This window comes from Micromesistius poutassou, assembly GCF_964030765.1.
Source record: "Micromesistius poutassou genome assembly, chromosome: 12".
Classification (NCBI taxonomy): domain Eukaryota; kingdom Metazoa; phylum Chordata; class Actinopteri; order Gadiformes; family Gadidae; genus Micromesistius; species Micromesistius poutassou.
In genome coordinates, this window is record NC_140282.1 from 1,468,256 (window position 1) to 1,483,031 (window position 14,776).

Here is a 14,776-nt window from a genome sequence, read left to right on the forward strand (position 1 = left end):
AACAAATATAGAGAAATATAGTAATTTTTATGACTGTTGTAAAATAATTGAATGGGTAGTTTTCCATCGATGACAGCTCAGGGCCTCTCTCCTGCATCCATCAAACCATCAGTCCGTATATTGAGCATTCGCACATACTTCAATGTCTAGCGTTCATCGTTCATCATTGCACCAGTGAAATAAATGAAACGGAGTCAATGGTTAATAGTTTATTTTACCAAGGAACAATACAATTGCTTTTTTCGTGTTATGAATACACTGTCCTCCATTGCTGTGCTTATCCCCTCCCCGCTTTAAAACGATATTCGATGTGCCGATCATCGCGTGTAGGCTATGTGCCAACATACCATTTACAAATATCTCCACACCTGAACACCGAAGTTGATATTTCAAACTATATTTATCCGTGTGTCACAATTTGTCATTACACCATTACTTTTAATGTACGTACTGCCTAAAAAAAACAAAACATGCTGTATCATGTAAATTGATATAGGTACTTATCCTTAATTTGCCTTCATAAGTGTTCGGTATTGCGCAAATGTGGAAAGGTTATTTGTTTTAATAATTAGCAAAGAAAACATGTTGGTCCGATGATCTTAGCGATAGCTGCTCTGCACCCACCCACCCAACCCCCCCAAAATACAGAAAAAAAAACAACACTTGCTCTTCTATTTCATTTAGTGCGGCCATTCTACGGTAAGACCCAGTACAAAACAGGTATTTATGACGTCAATATGAAAATACCTCGAGTACTGCTCCACTGAGTGTTTCCTCTTTGTCCGCACACTCACAACACATGTAACACCTTGATAATTACAATAGAGCATAATGACTTTCAAAATGAGAGAACAAAATTAAAAAACTAACTCCTAAAGCAAACGAGAACACGACCAGACGGCTGATGGGGGTCAGAGGGGACGGGGGGACGGGGGGGAAAAACACACAGGGTAGGATTCGCCTGGAGTGGAAGAGATAATGATATATATATATTTATTTATTCAAAGACCTTGAAGCAGAGCCGAAAAAAAAGGTATGAACTAGACGAGGACACGCGGGCCTGGTGTTACTAAGAGCCGCCTGACCTCGGCAAAATAACAGCAAGCAGAAGAAGTTGTTTTGTGGTTTGCACCAAAAAAAACCTTCGATCCGACCTCTGGATTCAGGCGCTATTCAAAACGTATGGTATGGAGAGAAACACTATTCTATGTTTTGAGAGAGTAAAACGCACGGTCAAAAAGGTGACCATGAGCGATGGGGTCTGGGGGGGGGGGGGGGGGTGGGAGGCGGGTGTGTGTGTGTGTGTGTGTGTGTGTGTGTGTGTGTGTGTGTGTGTGTGTGTGTGTGTGTGTGTGTGTGTAGGGATGCGGTGTACTTGCACATCCTCTTCTTCATAATAGATTTATTACAGCGAGGAACAGGGGGGGGGGCGGGGCCTGTGATGGGGAGGCGGGGCCTGTGATGGGGGAGGGGGGGGACGGTGGGGGGACGGGACGGTGGATGGTGGTTCTTGCTTCCGGTGTGTTTGGCACGCTCCTCTTTCGTTCCAGTCTCACATGTCTTCCTCAAGGTCAGAGCTGTGATTGCTTATCTGTTTTGGGAGGGGGGGGGGGGGCGGGGGGGAGAGAGACGGTTAGAGAGACAGACAGGCAGACCGTCAGGCAGGCGGGAATGTTAGACAGACAGACAGACAGAGCAGTTTATTATTACAAGCACGGCAAGTCCATCCGCTACTCCAAACGTGATTCACAATGGAGAAGATTAACTACATTGTAACGATTATTCTCCTCATTATTTATTGTGCTATTCTTACTAATTCATATGTTATAGAAATATTGGAACACACACACACACACACACACACACACGTGTATATAGTACAAGTATGCACTATATCATGCAGGAACCAGAGATCCTCGCATTCCAAACGCCTCCAGAATCGTGTTATTTTAGTCTGTCTCCCGTGATCTTGAACTCTGTAGTCCACGCCATTTCACTACGGTTAAACAAAAATAATAACGTCATTCAGAAAACAGTGGTGTGGAATCCTATACTTATGCCCATCTGCCCCCCAACCAGTTTCTCCTACGTCGCGCTCCCCAGACAAAGGGCCTTTTTTTCGGGGGCCCTTCGCCGTCACCACGAGGGGCCCCTAAACAGAGACGGGTGTGGGTGTGCGGAGCTGCGTCTGGGCAGTGGTGCGATGGCGATGCGTCCCAGAGAGGACGAAGCTTCTCCGACGCTTAAGGACAGATTGTGGTTCCACGTCGACGCAACGCAACGCAACGACCACGCAGACGCTTCGACGCAGTCGTGAACCTGTTATGGTTCTGCGTCGGGTTTTAGTGAGCGGACCAATCACAGCCCTTTGTTGCTGCTTCGTCGCTTCGACGGAAGGTTACAATTTTTGGGAGGTGCACGTCAGGCCCTGGCGGTGGACGCAAGGAGGGTCCGCAAGGACGTAACGGGGCCGTAACCCCCCTTGCATGCGTTGCGTTGACGTGGAACCATAAAGAGCCCTTTATAGTACAACGCCACGGTGTGCGCGCCGCTCATTACACCGCTCATTACAACAACAACAACTCGTACTCAACGACGGCTACTCGCGTAAAGAAAGGTGTCACAAAGACGGCGTGGATCGTAGCCAAGGGCAAGACGACTCCCCCTCGCTAACTCTCTCAGCCCCCCCCCCCCCCCCCCCCAAAAAAAAACGATTTTTCAAAGTTTGAATTCGACCTGAACCAGGGGAGTCAATTCCACTTTCAGACGACAGATAATCTGGGGCGCCCCTGGTGGCTCACTGGGTAGAGCGCGTACCACTAAGGCCTCCAGTCCTCACCGCAGCGACCCGGGTTAGATTCCCGGCCCCCCCCCCCCCGTGGTCCTTTGCTGCATGTCCTCCCCTCTCTATCTCCCATACCCTTCCTCTCCAGCTCACTCTGTCATAAAGCATAAAGATATACTGCTAATCTGTCCCTTCTGCTTTTCATGAGTCCCTAAATCAGAAGCCCCCGCGGTGGAAGCCCCTGCGGCGCGGGGGCGGCTTTACCGAGTGGTGCTCATCGTCCGTGGCCTCCCCCAGCTCGGGGCTCTCTCTCTGGACTCTATGGCGGGAGCTGGGGGGAGACAGAGGGGGGAGGGACTGCTCTGGGCTGCTGGCGGAGGGAGGATACGGGGAGCCGGCCGGACTGTCCTCCCTCAATGGAGACCCTGCAGCGACAAGAGCACACACGCACGCGCACACACACACGCACACGCACACACACACACACACAGTTGGTGAGGTCTGAAGAGAGCGCGCACACACACGCACGCTGTTGGTGAGGTCTGAAGAGAGCGCGCACACACACACACATACCGCGCACACACACACACATACCGCGCACACACACACACACACACACACACACACACACACACACACACACACACACACACACACACACACACACACACACACACACACACACACACACACACCCTCTTGTTTACTGCATAAGGAGGTATATATGAGGTCATATATTGTGTTACTGTTATCATTGGACCTCATGAGCTCTAAAGCGCTCGCACACACACACACACACACACAGACACACACAGACACACAGTCAATGATATCTGAAGAGCAACCACACACATCACACGCTGTCGTGATGTCTGAAGAGCACACACACACACACACACACACACACACACACACACTCTCTCTGTGTTGTTGGAGAGTCTGCAGAGTGGAATTTCTGAAGCACTTTATTTTACGTCTGACCCGACACACGGCCGGTGTGCGCCGGGCAGCTGGCTCCAAAACAACAGCTCACAGTTCAAACACGCAACCAACAACATCAACACAAGACACATCGACGAGTTACGGTTATTATGAGACAAGGTGGAACAGACGCAGGGATCAGTAGAAGGAACGCAACAAACAAAAAAAAACTAAACTAAAAAAACAACAACGGTGATGATGATGAATAAGGAGAAGAGATTAAGTGAGGCATTGTGTGGAAAGAAATGGAGGCTTTAAGGATGAGGTACCAACTGGTAACTCAAGGACATTCATTCTAGACATTTATTGTAAATGAGAACACACCACCCCCCCCCCCCTGCCCCCGCCACACACACAGGAGTGGGCAGATGGTGCAGCAGCTTGCACGTTGTCATTTTAATTGTGATCAGTGTGATTAAGAAAGCCAATAAAAGCAGTTTTTTTGATGAAGGGCGATAAATCTATCTGGCTTTCTATCCCACCCGTGGGACTTTTACTTTCTTAAAAAGGCGACACATCACACCGCCAGGTGTGGAGTGTGATTAGCCGTCACACGCCGTTTTGAAAATATGCCCCCTCTGACATCACAGGTGGGCGTGTCCACCTAGATGTGTGTGCTGTGATAGATCAGTCCACCGGCCTACCCAGTGGACCGTAGCAGACGTTGCTCATCTAGCCGTCATACATCTAGGTGGACACGCCCACCTGTGATGTCAGAAGAGGCTGATTCTCAAAACGGCTTTTAATGGCTAATCGCACACCTGGTACAGAGGGTGCCACCGCCACAGTGGCCACTTGGGGGCAGCACTGGCTCTTGCCACAGACTTGTGTGCGGTTTCCCCCCACAAGTAAACTGATAGATATATTATATTTTATACCGTTACCATCAAAGGTCCGATTCAAGCCTTGGGTTTAATTTTTGTCGGTCGTTTCAACCGCAATGCGCATTCAGCATGTTCCCTGCTTTACAGACAAACACGATACGAGGACAAATACCCCTGTTGACCTTATCAGCCATTTGACGTGAGGAAAAAAAAAAAAAACTCCCTGAGCAGGGCAAAATAATTGATTTGTCAGGCGTTAGCGCCGTACAGATTGGTTTCTGGCATTTGAAACAGCAAGTGCAGTGCATTACATATTCCAAGCCCCCCTGAGAACAGATTATCCAGAGTCATTTGGATTGGTATTGTGACTGCTGAGGCTTATCGCATAGATTTATGAAGGCCTGATGTCACACCGTCTGGGTTTTGGTGTGTTTTGAGTTGGTTGGTTAATAGATTATCTATTTTTTCCCCCCACCACCACCACTCGCGTTGTCTCTCTTCTGTGTGGGAGACGGCGAGTTCCAGAGTTTTCTCCCCGACGCGGAGCGGCACTCACCTTTGTGATTGTTTTTCTGGGGGTCCATCTTGTCCAGGCTGTCGAGCAGCCCATCAATTTGTGTCTTAATCAGAGTCAGCTCACGCTTAATCACCTGCAGCTCCTCCATCCTCACTGCGGGGGCAGGGGAGAGCGACACAGACAGGGGGAGAGCGAGGGAGGGAGGTGGGGGGGGGGGGAGAGAGAGAAAGACAGAGAAAGAGAGAGAAAGAGAAATACAGATTGGATGGGGAGAGAGGGAGGTTTCACATCAGAACATTGAAAAGATTTCTGAGATGAATTGACTCACTGGAGACTAATTGGGAAACACAACCTCTTTATATTGGTTCTGTCAAGTGCTGTCAAGCTGTGGCCATGTGGATACATATATCAAAGTTAAGTTCTCCTTAGGTGGCGCTGCCTACGAGTGCTGCCGTTCATCATTATACCTTCAACTTCACTATTAATGTACGATTTATTAATAATAATAATAATAATAACAATAGATAGAATTGATGTAGCACTTTTTTTGGTCACTCAAAGACACAAATAAAAACGGAAAACAATACGGAAAAAATACGGAAATTCAAAATACAGAAAAATTCAAAAATAAAAATGAGCATGAACATTGGTTCTTTCTCCACGTTGCCACACATGCAGCCTAGAGAGGCCGAGGAGAATCTGGGGGGGGGGGGGGGGGGGGCACGTCCGTCCGTCTGTCCGTCCGTCCGTGCGAGCAAAGAGCAAACGCGGCGGTACTCACGCTTGGCTGGGGTTGAACTAGTGGACTTGGCTCTGGAGAGCTTGGAGTGGGTTCTGTCCCGGCTGCGTCTGTGGCCCGAGGTGTGGGAGGACGAGCGGGGTCTCTTGGCCTGGCTGGGTCCATGGGGGAGGGGGTGCAGGGGGGCGGGCACGCGCTGGTAGTCGTACACCCTACGCCGGAGAACACACACACACACACACACACACACATACACACACACAGATGGGGGTTTTTATGGAGTCGATGCTGTTTTTAAGGCGATGCAGTGATGCCAAGAAATGCTGCATAGATGCTGTTCCTGGTGCTGGGCGTTTGTCTGTCACTCAACACAATATTAATATTCAAAACCAAGCCATTTCTGAACATTTCTGGCTTATATGATAGGACACGCTTGCTACATGACCAAAACAGTGTTTGGCTGAGGGTTCCATAAACCAAATATCTATTGCACGGATTTTATACGAACAAAGGATGTTGACATTTGCTTTAGAATAAGATTGATGCTCAGGTTGAAAAACATGAGGTTTAATAATAAAAATCGAATGCTATTTCGTATGAATACCAAATTAATTATAAAAGAAATATCCCACATTGTTATGATTATTATTGTCCGTAGTCCACTACAATGGGGGTATGTTATTTGTCAGAGATGCAAAGCGAAAGTAAAATACATTTTTATCTGAATCAGACACACAGGCACACAAACACTATAATTAATAAAATTGTTTTTTTCCCCCGTGACAGGGTCAGAAGAATAGTAAACACTGGAAGCATTCAGAGCAAAGCAACGCCTCAACCAAGGAACAGATAAGCACAGAGACCCGCTACTAGATAGAAGAGGGAGAGAATATTTGGTCTTCACAAGGATACAAATATGATTATTTAGACAATAGTCATTTCCATTTTGTTTTCATCCTGAATGCCTCCCGTTGTTCCACGTGGACGGGGTTGTGCTCCGCCCGTCTTCCACAATGTAATTGGTTCTGTCAGGGCCAATCAAAGCTTCTGTGCAGTTCCTCGGGCCAGCCAGAAGAGGCTACACTGAGTGAGTGAGTGAGTGAGTGCGTGAGTGAGTGAGTGAGTGAGTGAGTGAGTGAGCGAGTGAAGTTGGGATTGGAAGTGAGTGTGATTACGTCATTCACCATCGCATCACATGGGAAACTAGGGGCGAGAGAAAACTACTGCTTGCGTACACAATTATTGGTCAACATCATTTCATGAAGTAGATTTATTCAGAACTGTGACCAGTTAACTCTAATACTTATTATTGATATTAAAGTGAATAAACACGCTAGATAAAATATATCAAAAAATATACCCGAGAGCACTCTGTGATAATCACATTGCACTCATGACACTTGTAATATAAATCTATTGATAATACAAATACTAATGTTAAATAATGCAAGGCCAAGCAACACGAGGCCCGGGGATGAAGCCCTGGCTAAATATGTATGTTCATGTTCTGGACGAACAAACAAACAAACAGAAACTGGAACGCGGCCCAGTTGACAAAAGGTAAAGTTGAGAGCGCATTGAGGAGGAAATCAGGACAGCACATTAATGCCCGCTGTGCATTTCGTGAGAGCCAGTGAGCGATCAATACCATCCACCAACTGGCCCCGCTTGTGTTTGTTTGTTTAGTTCATAGAATAGAGTGACTACTACTGAGACAGATGCCTAGAGACACGCCCACCAATATGGAGGTGAGTGTGTGCGTGTCTGTGGTGTGTGTACGTTGGCTTGTGCGTGCGTGGACGTTGTGTGTGTGTGTGTGTGTGTGTGTGTGTGTGTGTGTGTGTGTGTGTGTGTGTGTGTGTGTGTGTGTGTGTGTGTGTGTGTGTGTGTGTGTGTGTGTGGACGTTGGTGTGTGTGTGTGTGTGTGTGGACGTTGGTGTGTGTGTGTGTGTGTGTGTGGACATTGGTGTGTGTACGTTGGCTTGTGCGTGTGCGTGCATGGACGTTGGTGTGTGCATGTGCATGTGTGTGCGTGGACGTTGGTGTATGCGTGGTGGAAGTTGGTGTGTGTGCGTGGACGTTAGTGTGTGTGTGTGTGGACGTTAGTGTGTGTGTGTGTGTGTGTGGACGTTGGTGTGTGTGCATGGACGTTAGTGTGTGTGCGTGGACGTTGGTGTGTGTGTGTGTGTGGAGGTTGGTGTGTGGGCGGCCGGCCATTTGTGTGGACATGCGGGGGCGAGCAGTGTGGGTCTCCTCTTCGCCAGACAAAATACGAACTCAACATCACATTCAACTCCTGCCAATTGCAGCAGAAAATATTGAACAAGTACTTTGTTATTTAAGTCCTATATATAGCGTCTATATATATATATATATATATATATATATATATAAATAAAAAAAGAAGCAATCTTTTAGAGAATGGCCCACAGAGAGACAATGTCTCCCGCCCCCTCACGCAGTCGGCCGCTTGATACCGGGGGGATTAAGAGCCTTCGCCGGCCGCAAACGCGCGAGATTACGGGGGATTTTTAACATATTGTAGTGGATGGAGGAGGCCGGTCCTCCAGTGCGCACTGAGGACTGAGGCTCGGAACGCCGTCGCAACAAACAAAGGGCGTCCCGGCGGTGGAGAGAGAGAGTGAGAGAGAGAGGCAGTGGAGTGGGATTAGCAAAAGGGTGGACGTGATGCAGTGTGTGTGTACGTACACACACACACTGCATCACACACACACACCAGAGAGAGAGAGAGAGAGAGAGAGAGAAACTAGAGAAAGAGATACGGCAGGGGGAAGTGGGTGCGTTTGTGCTTGTGAGGGAGCAAGTGAGCAGCAGGAAGAGACGGAGGAGGAGGACAGAGAGAGAAAGTGTTTGTCTTTATGGATTAGACCCTGCATGAAAAAGCTTTGTTTTGTCTTGAGCTGTTGCCTGTGTGTTAAGCTACACTTTTTTCTCTCTCTCACACACACACACACACACACACACACACACACACACACACACACACACACAGAGAGCTAGGGGCATAATCATGCAGTGTGTTAAAGGCAAATTGAAAATCACTGGCGTGTTTTCCCCTGAGCACGGACAAAAAAAAAAAAAAAAAAAAAATGCAGAGCAAGGAAAAACAAAAGCGAAAAGCTGGGGAGCAGATAACAGCAGAAACTCACGGCCACCAGAGCACTGATATATACGAGGACACGGCACGGAAGGCATAGCCAATATTGAGATGCGCTTTTCGTGTGTTGTGCGCTTGTGAAAGCGTGGGCAGGGCCCTACGTGTGTGGACACGTAGGGCCGTTGTGTGTGTGTGTGTGTGTGTGTGTGTGTGTGTGTGTGTGTGTGTGTGTGTGTGTGTGTGTGTGTGTGTGTGTGTGTGTGTGTGTGTGTGTGTGTGTGTGTGTGTGTGTGTGCGCCCTCAGCCATACATTCAACACGCAACATTTTGTTACGTTTCGCTGAAGCCAAGCGAGGCTACTGCAGCCCCAGGACGGACGGGCGGGCCGTAGACCTGGCTTGGAGGAGGTCCAACTTTGAGCTGATTCTTAGTAATTAGAGACTTTTACTAGCTCAGGTCAGACTTGCAGGAGTAGACGCGGTGAAGATCACTTAGCATAAATCCATGATGTTACATACTGTATAATATATACATGAATACATCAATAATACAGGCACATCTTGGCTTTATATATATATATATATATATATATATATATATATATATATATATATATATATAAATATAACGAACCATTGCATGTGCCTATGTTATTGACCACATACTGTATAATGTATACACACACTATACAGTATGTGGTCATAACATCATAGCACATTCTGGTAAGTGTTTATATATGTATATATGAAATATATACATATATAAATAAATAAAGACCCAACATGTGCCTGTATTACTGATCGAGTGCATGTGTGCTCTGACGCAGACCAAAGCTTGTTGAGCTGTAACAATGAAGAAAGCATTTGCGTCGGGTCGGGTACGCCACGGGGCCAACACAGAGACGAGACGATGGCCAGCGCGCTTAGCAGCGGTGCACAGCCAGCCTGACAGTACCTGTCATAGTAGTCCTCCTGGTAGCTGTCATACTCCACGTCAAACTCCGTCCTGCTGGCCCCGCGGATGGGAGGAAGCGGGGGGGGGGGGGGGGGGGGAAAGGAGAGGGGAGGGATGGAGACGGATGGAAAGGAAAACAAGACAAGACCAGTCAATCAAAGAGGCACGGCTGTGCTGGGGTTATTGGTTTTTGAGTTGAGTGAGCACTTCATCTTTTAAAAGACGTTATGTGACTGTTTTGTTGTTAATCATTTACGCACGATTAGTCGTTACGAATATGTTGGTTGATGGTCCAACCGAGACCCCGAGATTTATCCGTCATTTATCGTAATAAACATATAGCAACATTTGATGTAATAAAAACGTAACATAATAGCAGTTTATAAGTTTATATATGATGACCTGTTCTGCATGAATTTATGAAAGCCAACTCATTTGTACGTTAAAGATGCCAATGAACATTACTGGGCACTCGACATTTTGCCATTTGTGTATAAGTGCCTATCGATTAATAGCAAGAACATTTCACAGCAGTTACTTGGATACAGCCTTCACTAAATTGTGCAACGGCTATAAAGAATTCAACCCCATTTTACAACCTCTACTGTAATTATGTTTATGGGGAGGAATGCCATAGACTTGTAAATCTTGGAATATATCCAATATATCCCATCTTCCCAAACTTTTTATTGCAGATATGTAGATCTATTTATTTATATAGATGTATAGAGTATATATGTATAGATGTTCAAAATATGCTTCCGCACAAACCAAAATCTGTGGTTACAAAACGTACCATGCATCAAATATGGTATTATATACCTTTCATCAAGGTAAACTACAGCGAATACCACACACGGAGCCATTCCATCAAGTGTTCCTAACGATACTTGAAATACATCAATCTAACAATGTATTAATTAATTACACACACAGGTCAAACACAGCAACGTGGAATACAACCGAACGTCACCGGTCACCAAGAGGATACGGGATTACAAATCAATGTTTCAGTGTCAGTGACATTCGGGTTTATCTCATGACATTTGCTGAAAGACGTCCACCCGGCCTGTAATGTGACAATTAGCATATAGCTAAATAGCTTTGTGATATTACGGGCAATGTGCTCATGTTCTTCTCATTATTCCGTCCTCACCGCTGTGGGCATCATTGCCTTTGATCCCATTACATTAGAGGCAGTCATTGTGTTATGGTGGACTATTAACATTTCTGGACCTTCACAATTTCAACCCCCAACAACTCTTAGTGGTGAGGTTACACACACACACACACACACACACACACACACACACACACACACACACACACACACACACACACACACACACACACACACACACACACACACACACACACACACACACACACACACACACCAGGTGCTTACTTCAAGTCACGCATTAACAAAACTTTACACGAGCGGCATTTGATGAAATGCACGGGCGATTTAGCACCGCAACGTTTAGTCTTATTTGACATCACAGTTAATCAGGCTTACGACTCCACCCCCCCAATGCGCGCACAACGCACACACACACACACACTTTTGTGTGTGTGCGTGCAAAATGCAAAACACCTGCTCTCAGCTTTTATAAATAACGCTTTTATAAATAACGGCCAGCGATCACGTTTAACGTGTAATATTGTGCACCAGCACAAGGGGAGGAGTAATTGTTAATGTCCAGGGGAAACAGAACCAATGCGTTCTATAATACGGCAGGCCGTATTATAGAACGATCTCCCGACATCAGATCTCCCGACGTCAGCCCTGATGCGTGTTGACAGCGAAGGTTAACGGCCTGTTGTTTGACTGACTGACTAAATAAAGGCGGCAGAGTGGCACTAATACAGACCATAGGCAGCATTGTGATGTGTCAGACGTCGACCGCGTCTCTTCCTCCCTAATCCCTGGATGCTAATAATCCTCCTCTGTGGCTCCCACCATTGCCATCGCTTCTCTCGTGCTCCCCCGTTTGCTGTCACCGTCTGACACACTGTCTCAGGGCCAGGCCTGCAGTGCAGCAGTTAAAGAGATATTTGCATCCCGGGATTGCACTCTTTCGCCATCCCTCAAATGTGATGCACATGGCAGACACAGAGCATCTGCTGCGCGTCTATCCCCACCAGGACTGCGTGTCTCTCTCCCTCTCTCTCTCTCCCCCCCCCACCAGGACTGTCTCTCTCTCTCTCTCTCTCTCTCTCTCCACCAGAACTGTCTCTCTCTCTCCCCACAAGGACTGTGTCTCTCCCCTCTCTCTCCGCACCAGGACACACACTCTCTCTCTTCCTCTCTGTGTCTCTCACCATCAGGATTCTCTCTCTCTCTCTCTCTCTCTCTCCACTAAACTCGCCCTCTATCTCATAGTGTCTCTCACCACCAGGACTCAAGCTGTCTCTCTCTCGCTCTGTCACTCTCCCCATCAGGACTCTCTCTCTCTCTCTTGCTCTCCCTCACCACTAAACCTGCTGTCTATCTCCTAGTGTCTCTCACCGCCAGACTCACTGCTGCCTCTCTCTCACTGTGCATCTCTCTTCCTCTCTCTCCCACCCCTACGATGCTTGCTCAGTCTCTCTCTCTCTGTGTCACTGTCTCAGTGCGTCTTGTCACCAGGAGCCTCTCTATCTCTCTGTATCTCAGCGGGGAGCGGGAGGAGAATCCATCAGCTAGATAGTGCGTTTTAAGGGAACATATGTTTATATATTATGTATATACTGAGAGCTACACGATGGGAGTGCGACAGATTGGATGTGAGAGAATACACGTACACGCACGCACACGCACATATATTTAGTAGTCAAGCCAACATTGAGACAAAGAAAGAAAGAAATTACGATTTTGTTACAGTTATCGAAATCAAGTATTTACAACTACTCAATGAAACAATTCATGAACTGCATTCATTGTCGTCGTGTCCCCCCTCCCTCCCTATTGTCCTCCATCTTTTAATTTCCAGGCTTGAATTTGACTCTGAAGCTTGTATTCGTCTGTGTTATCTGCAACTAACCAGGATTGAAGTTTACAAAAGAGCCAGCCTATGAAGCCTGTGTGTGTATATGTGTATGTACGTGTGTGTGTGTGTGTGTGTGTGTGTGTGTGTGTGTGTATACGTGTTTGCGTGTATACGTGTGTGTGTGTGTGTGTGTGTGTGTATGTACGTGTGTGTGTGTGTGTGTGTGTGTGTGTGTGTGTGTGTGTGTGTGTGTGTGTGTGTGTGTGTGTGTGTGTATACGTGTGTGTGTGTGTGTATACGTGTTTGCGTGTATACGTGTGTGTGTGTGTGTGTGTGTGTGTGTGTGTGTGTATGTACGTGTGTGTGTATACGTGTGTGTGTGTGTGTGTGTGTGTGTGTGTGTGTGTGTACGTGTGTACGTGTGTGTGTGTGCGTGTGGCAGATAGACAGGAGGGTCAGTAAAGGCTAATTAATTTCTCTTCATAATTTCCAAAGTGCCAAAGCAATCCATTAGATATGGCTCGCTATAAATCATCCCACCACACCACTGCTCACTGCAATAGCCCTTGTGTGCGTGTGCGCGTGCGAAATTGTAACTGGAATGATTTCAAATGAACGTTCCTTCCGGGGTTTTTTTTTTTAAATCTACATTATATTTCTTCATCCATGTGCAAATGTTAGGTCCTCTACGTGAAAGAGACAGTGAAACATTCATGTGTTTGAATTCAGGTGCAATCCAAGGAATAGGGAGTGTGGCTCTGATAACTACATTGAGCCTGCATGACCCCTTTCAAAGCTGACATTAACATGCATTGGGGCTAATGGCCTATCAATCTGATATGTTCAGGTGTAAGGGGGGGGTCAATGGCGTGGGTGAATGCGGGTTACGCTTAATGCATGCAGTGCTCATGAACACATTTGCCCTCTGGCAGCTCATCATGACACACACACACACACACACACACACACACACACACACACACACACACACACACACACACACACACACACACACACACACACACACACACACACACACACACACACACACACACCTTTGTTGATTAAATAGTAAAACGTGTTTCGTTTAACAGACAAAGAAAACCTGAACGCATAGACAGACAATAGACAATCAGAGCATATGCTCGACACTTTTAATCATAATTTAAATGTTTTATCAAGCGGTGCGTGTATATCCCGACACGCTGTCACTTATTCTATCTCCTCTTGTCTCTCTATGAGCTTAAATGCATTCGAAAACACGGCATACTTCAGGCACAGGAGCATGAGAGAAGGGTTCGCCAATTTTTTATTTTCTTTTCGGCATTGATTGACAGTTCAATAAATGTTCCTTTTTTAAATTGAGACTTGTAACATTTCATCATTGTGTCTTTTTAACGATGTCAATTGAGGGAGCTCCAAATATCGGCAAAAAAAATCGGCAGCCCGTATCGGTCATCGGCTAAGGCTGATGAAAAAAAAATAAAAAATCGGTATCGGCCCCAAAAAATCCACATCGGTCGATCCCTAGTTTTTAAGTTGTGTACGTTGGCCTCCCCCCCCCGGACCACGGTCTACGTAACGTGGGCGGGTGTGGGCTGTGATAATGTGGATGAACAGCCGTCAGAGGACTGATAATGCCTCTGGTCCGAGGAGCTGAGGACCAGAGCTCCGCGGGCCCAGGGTCGTCAGTAGAAAAGGGGGACAGAGGGAGTGCGTGATTAGGCTTTAGTGACATGTGTGTGTGTGTGTGTGTGGGGGGGGGGGGGGTTGCCGGCATTTCTTGATTACTAGCAGCCTCGTCTTCTTTTCCCCTCGCTCTCTTTTTTTGCCGCCCATTCTATTTCGTGGTTGTTCTTTCAAGAAATGGCGCATTACGCGCTATT

At 46.8% G+C, this 14,776-nt stretch overlaps 1 protein-coding gene across 1 annotated transcript; it reads right to left on the bottom strand.

Annotated features, from left to right (window-relative positions):
• Window positions 1-1,392: 1,392 nt before the first annotated feature.
• On the bottom strand, window positions 1,393-10,397 carry LOC311356083 (heterogeneous nuclear ribonucleoprotein C; the record flags this gene model as incomplete). Its single annotated transcript, XM_084475863.1, has 6 exons — window positions 1,393-1,591; window positions 3,050-3,210; window positions 5,147-5,260; window positions 5,889-6,058; window positions 9,919-9,969; window positions 10,384-10,397. The coding sequence occupies 6 exons, from the start codon at window positions 10,395-10,397 to the stop codon at window positions 1,553-1,555; spliced, it is 549 nt and encodes a 182-aa protein (XP_084331989.1). The 3' UTR covers window positions 1,393-1,552.
• Window positions 10,398-14,776: the final 4,379 nt, after the last annotated feature.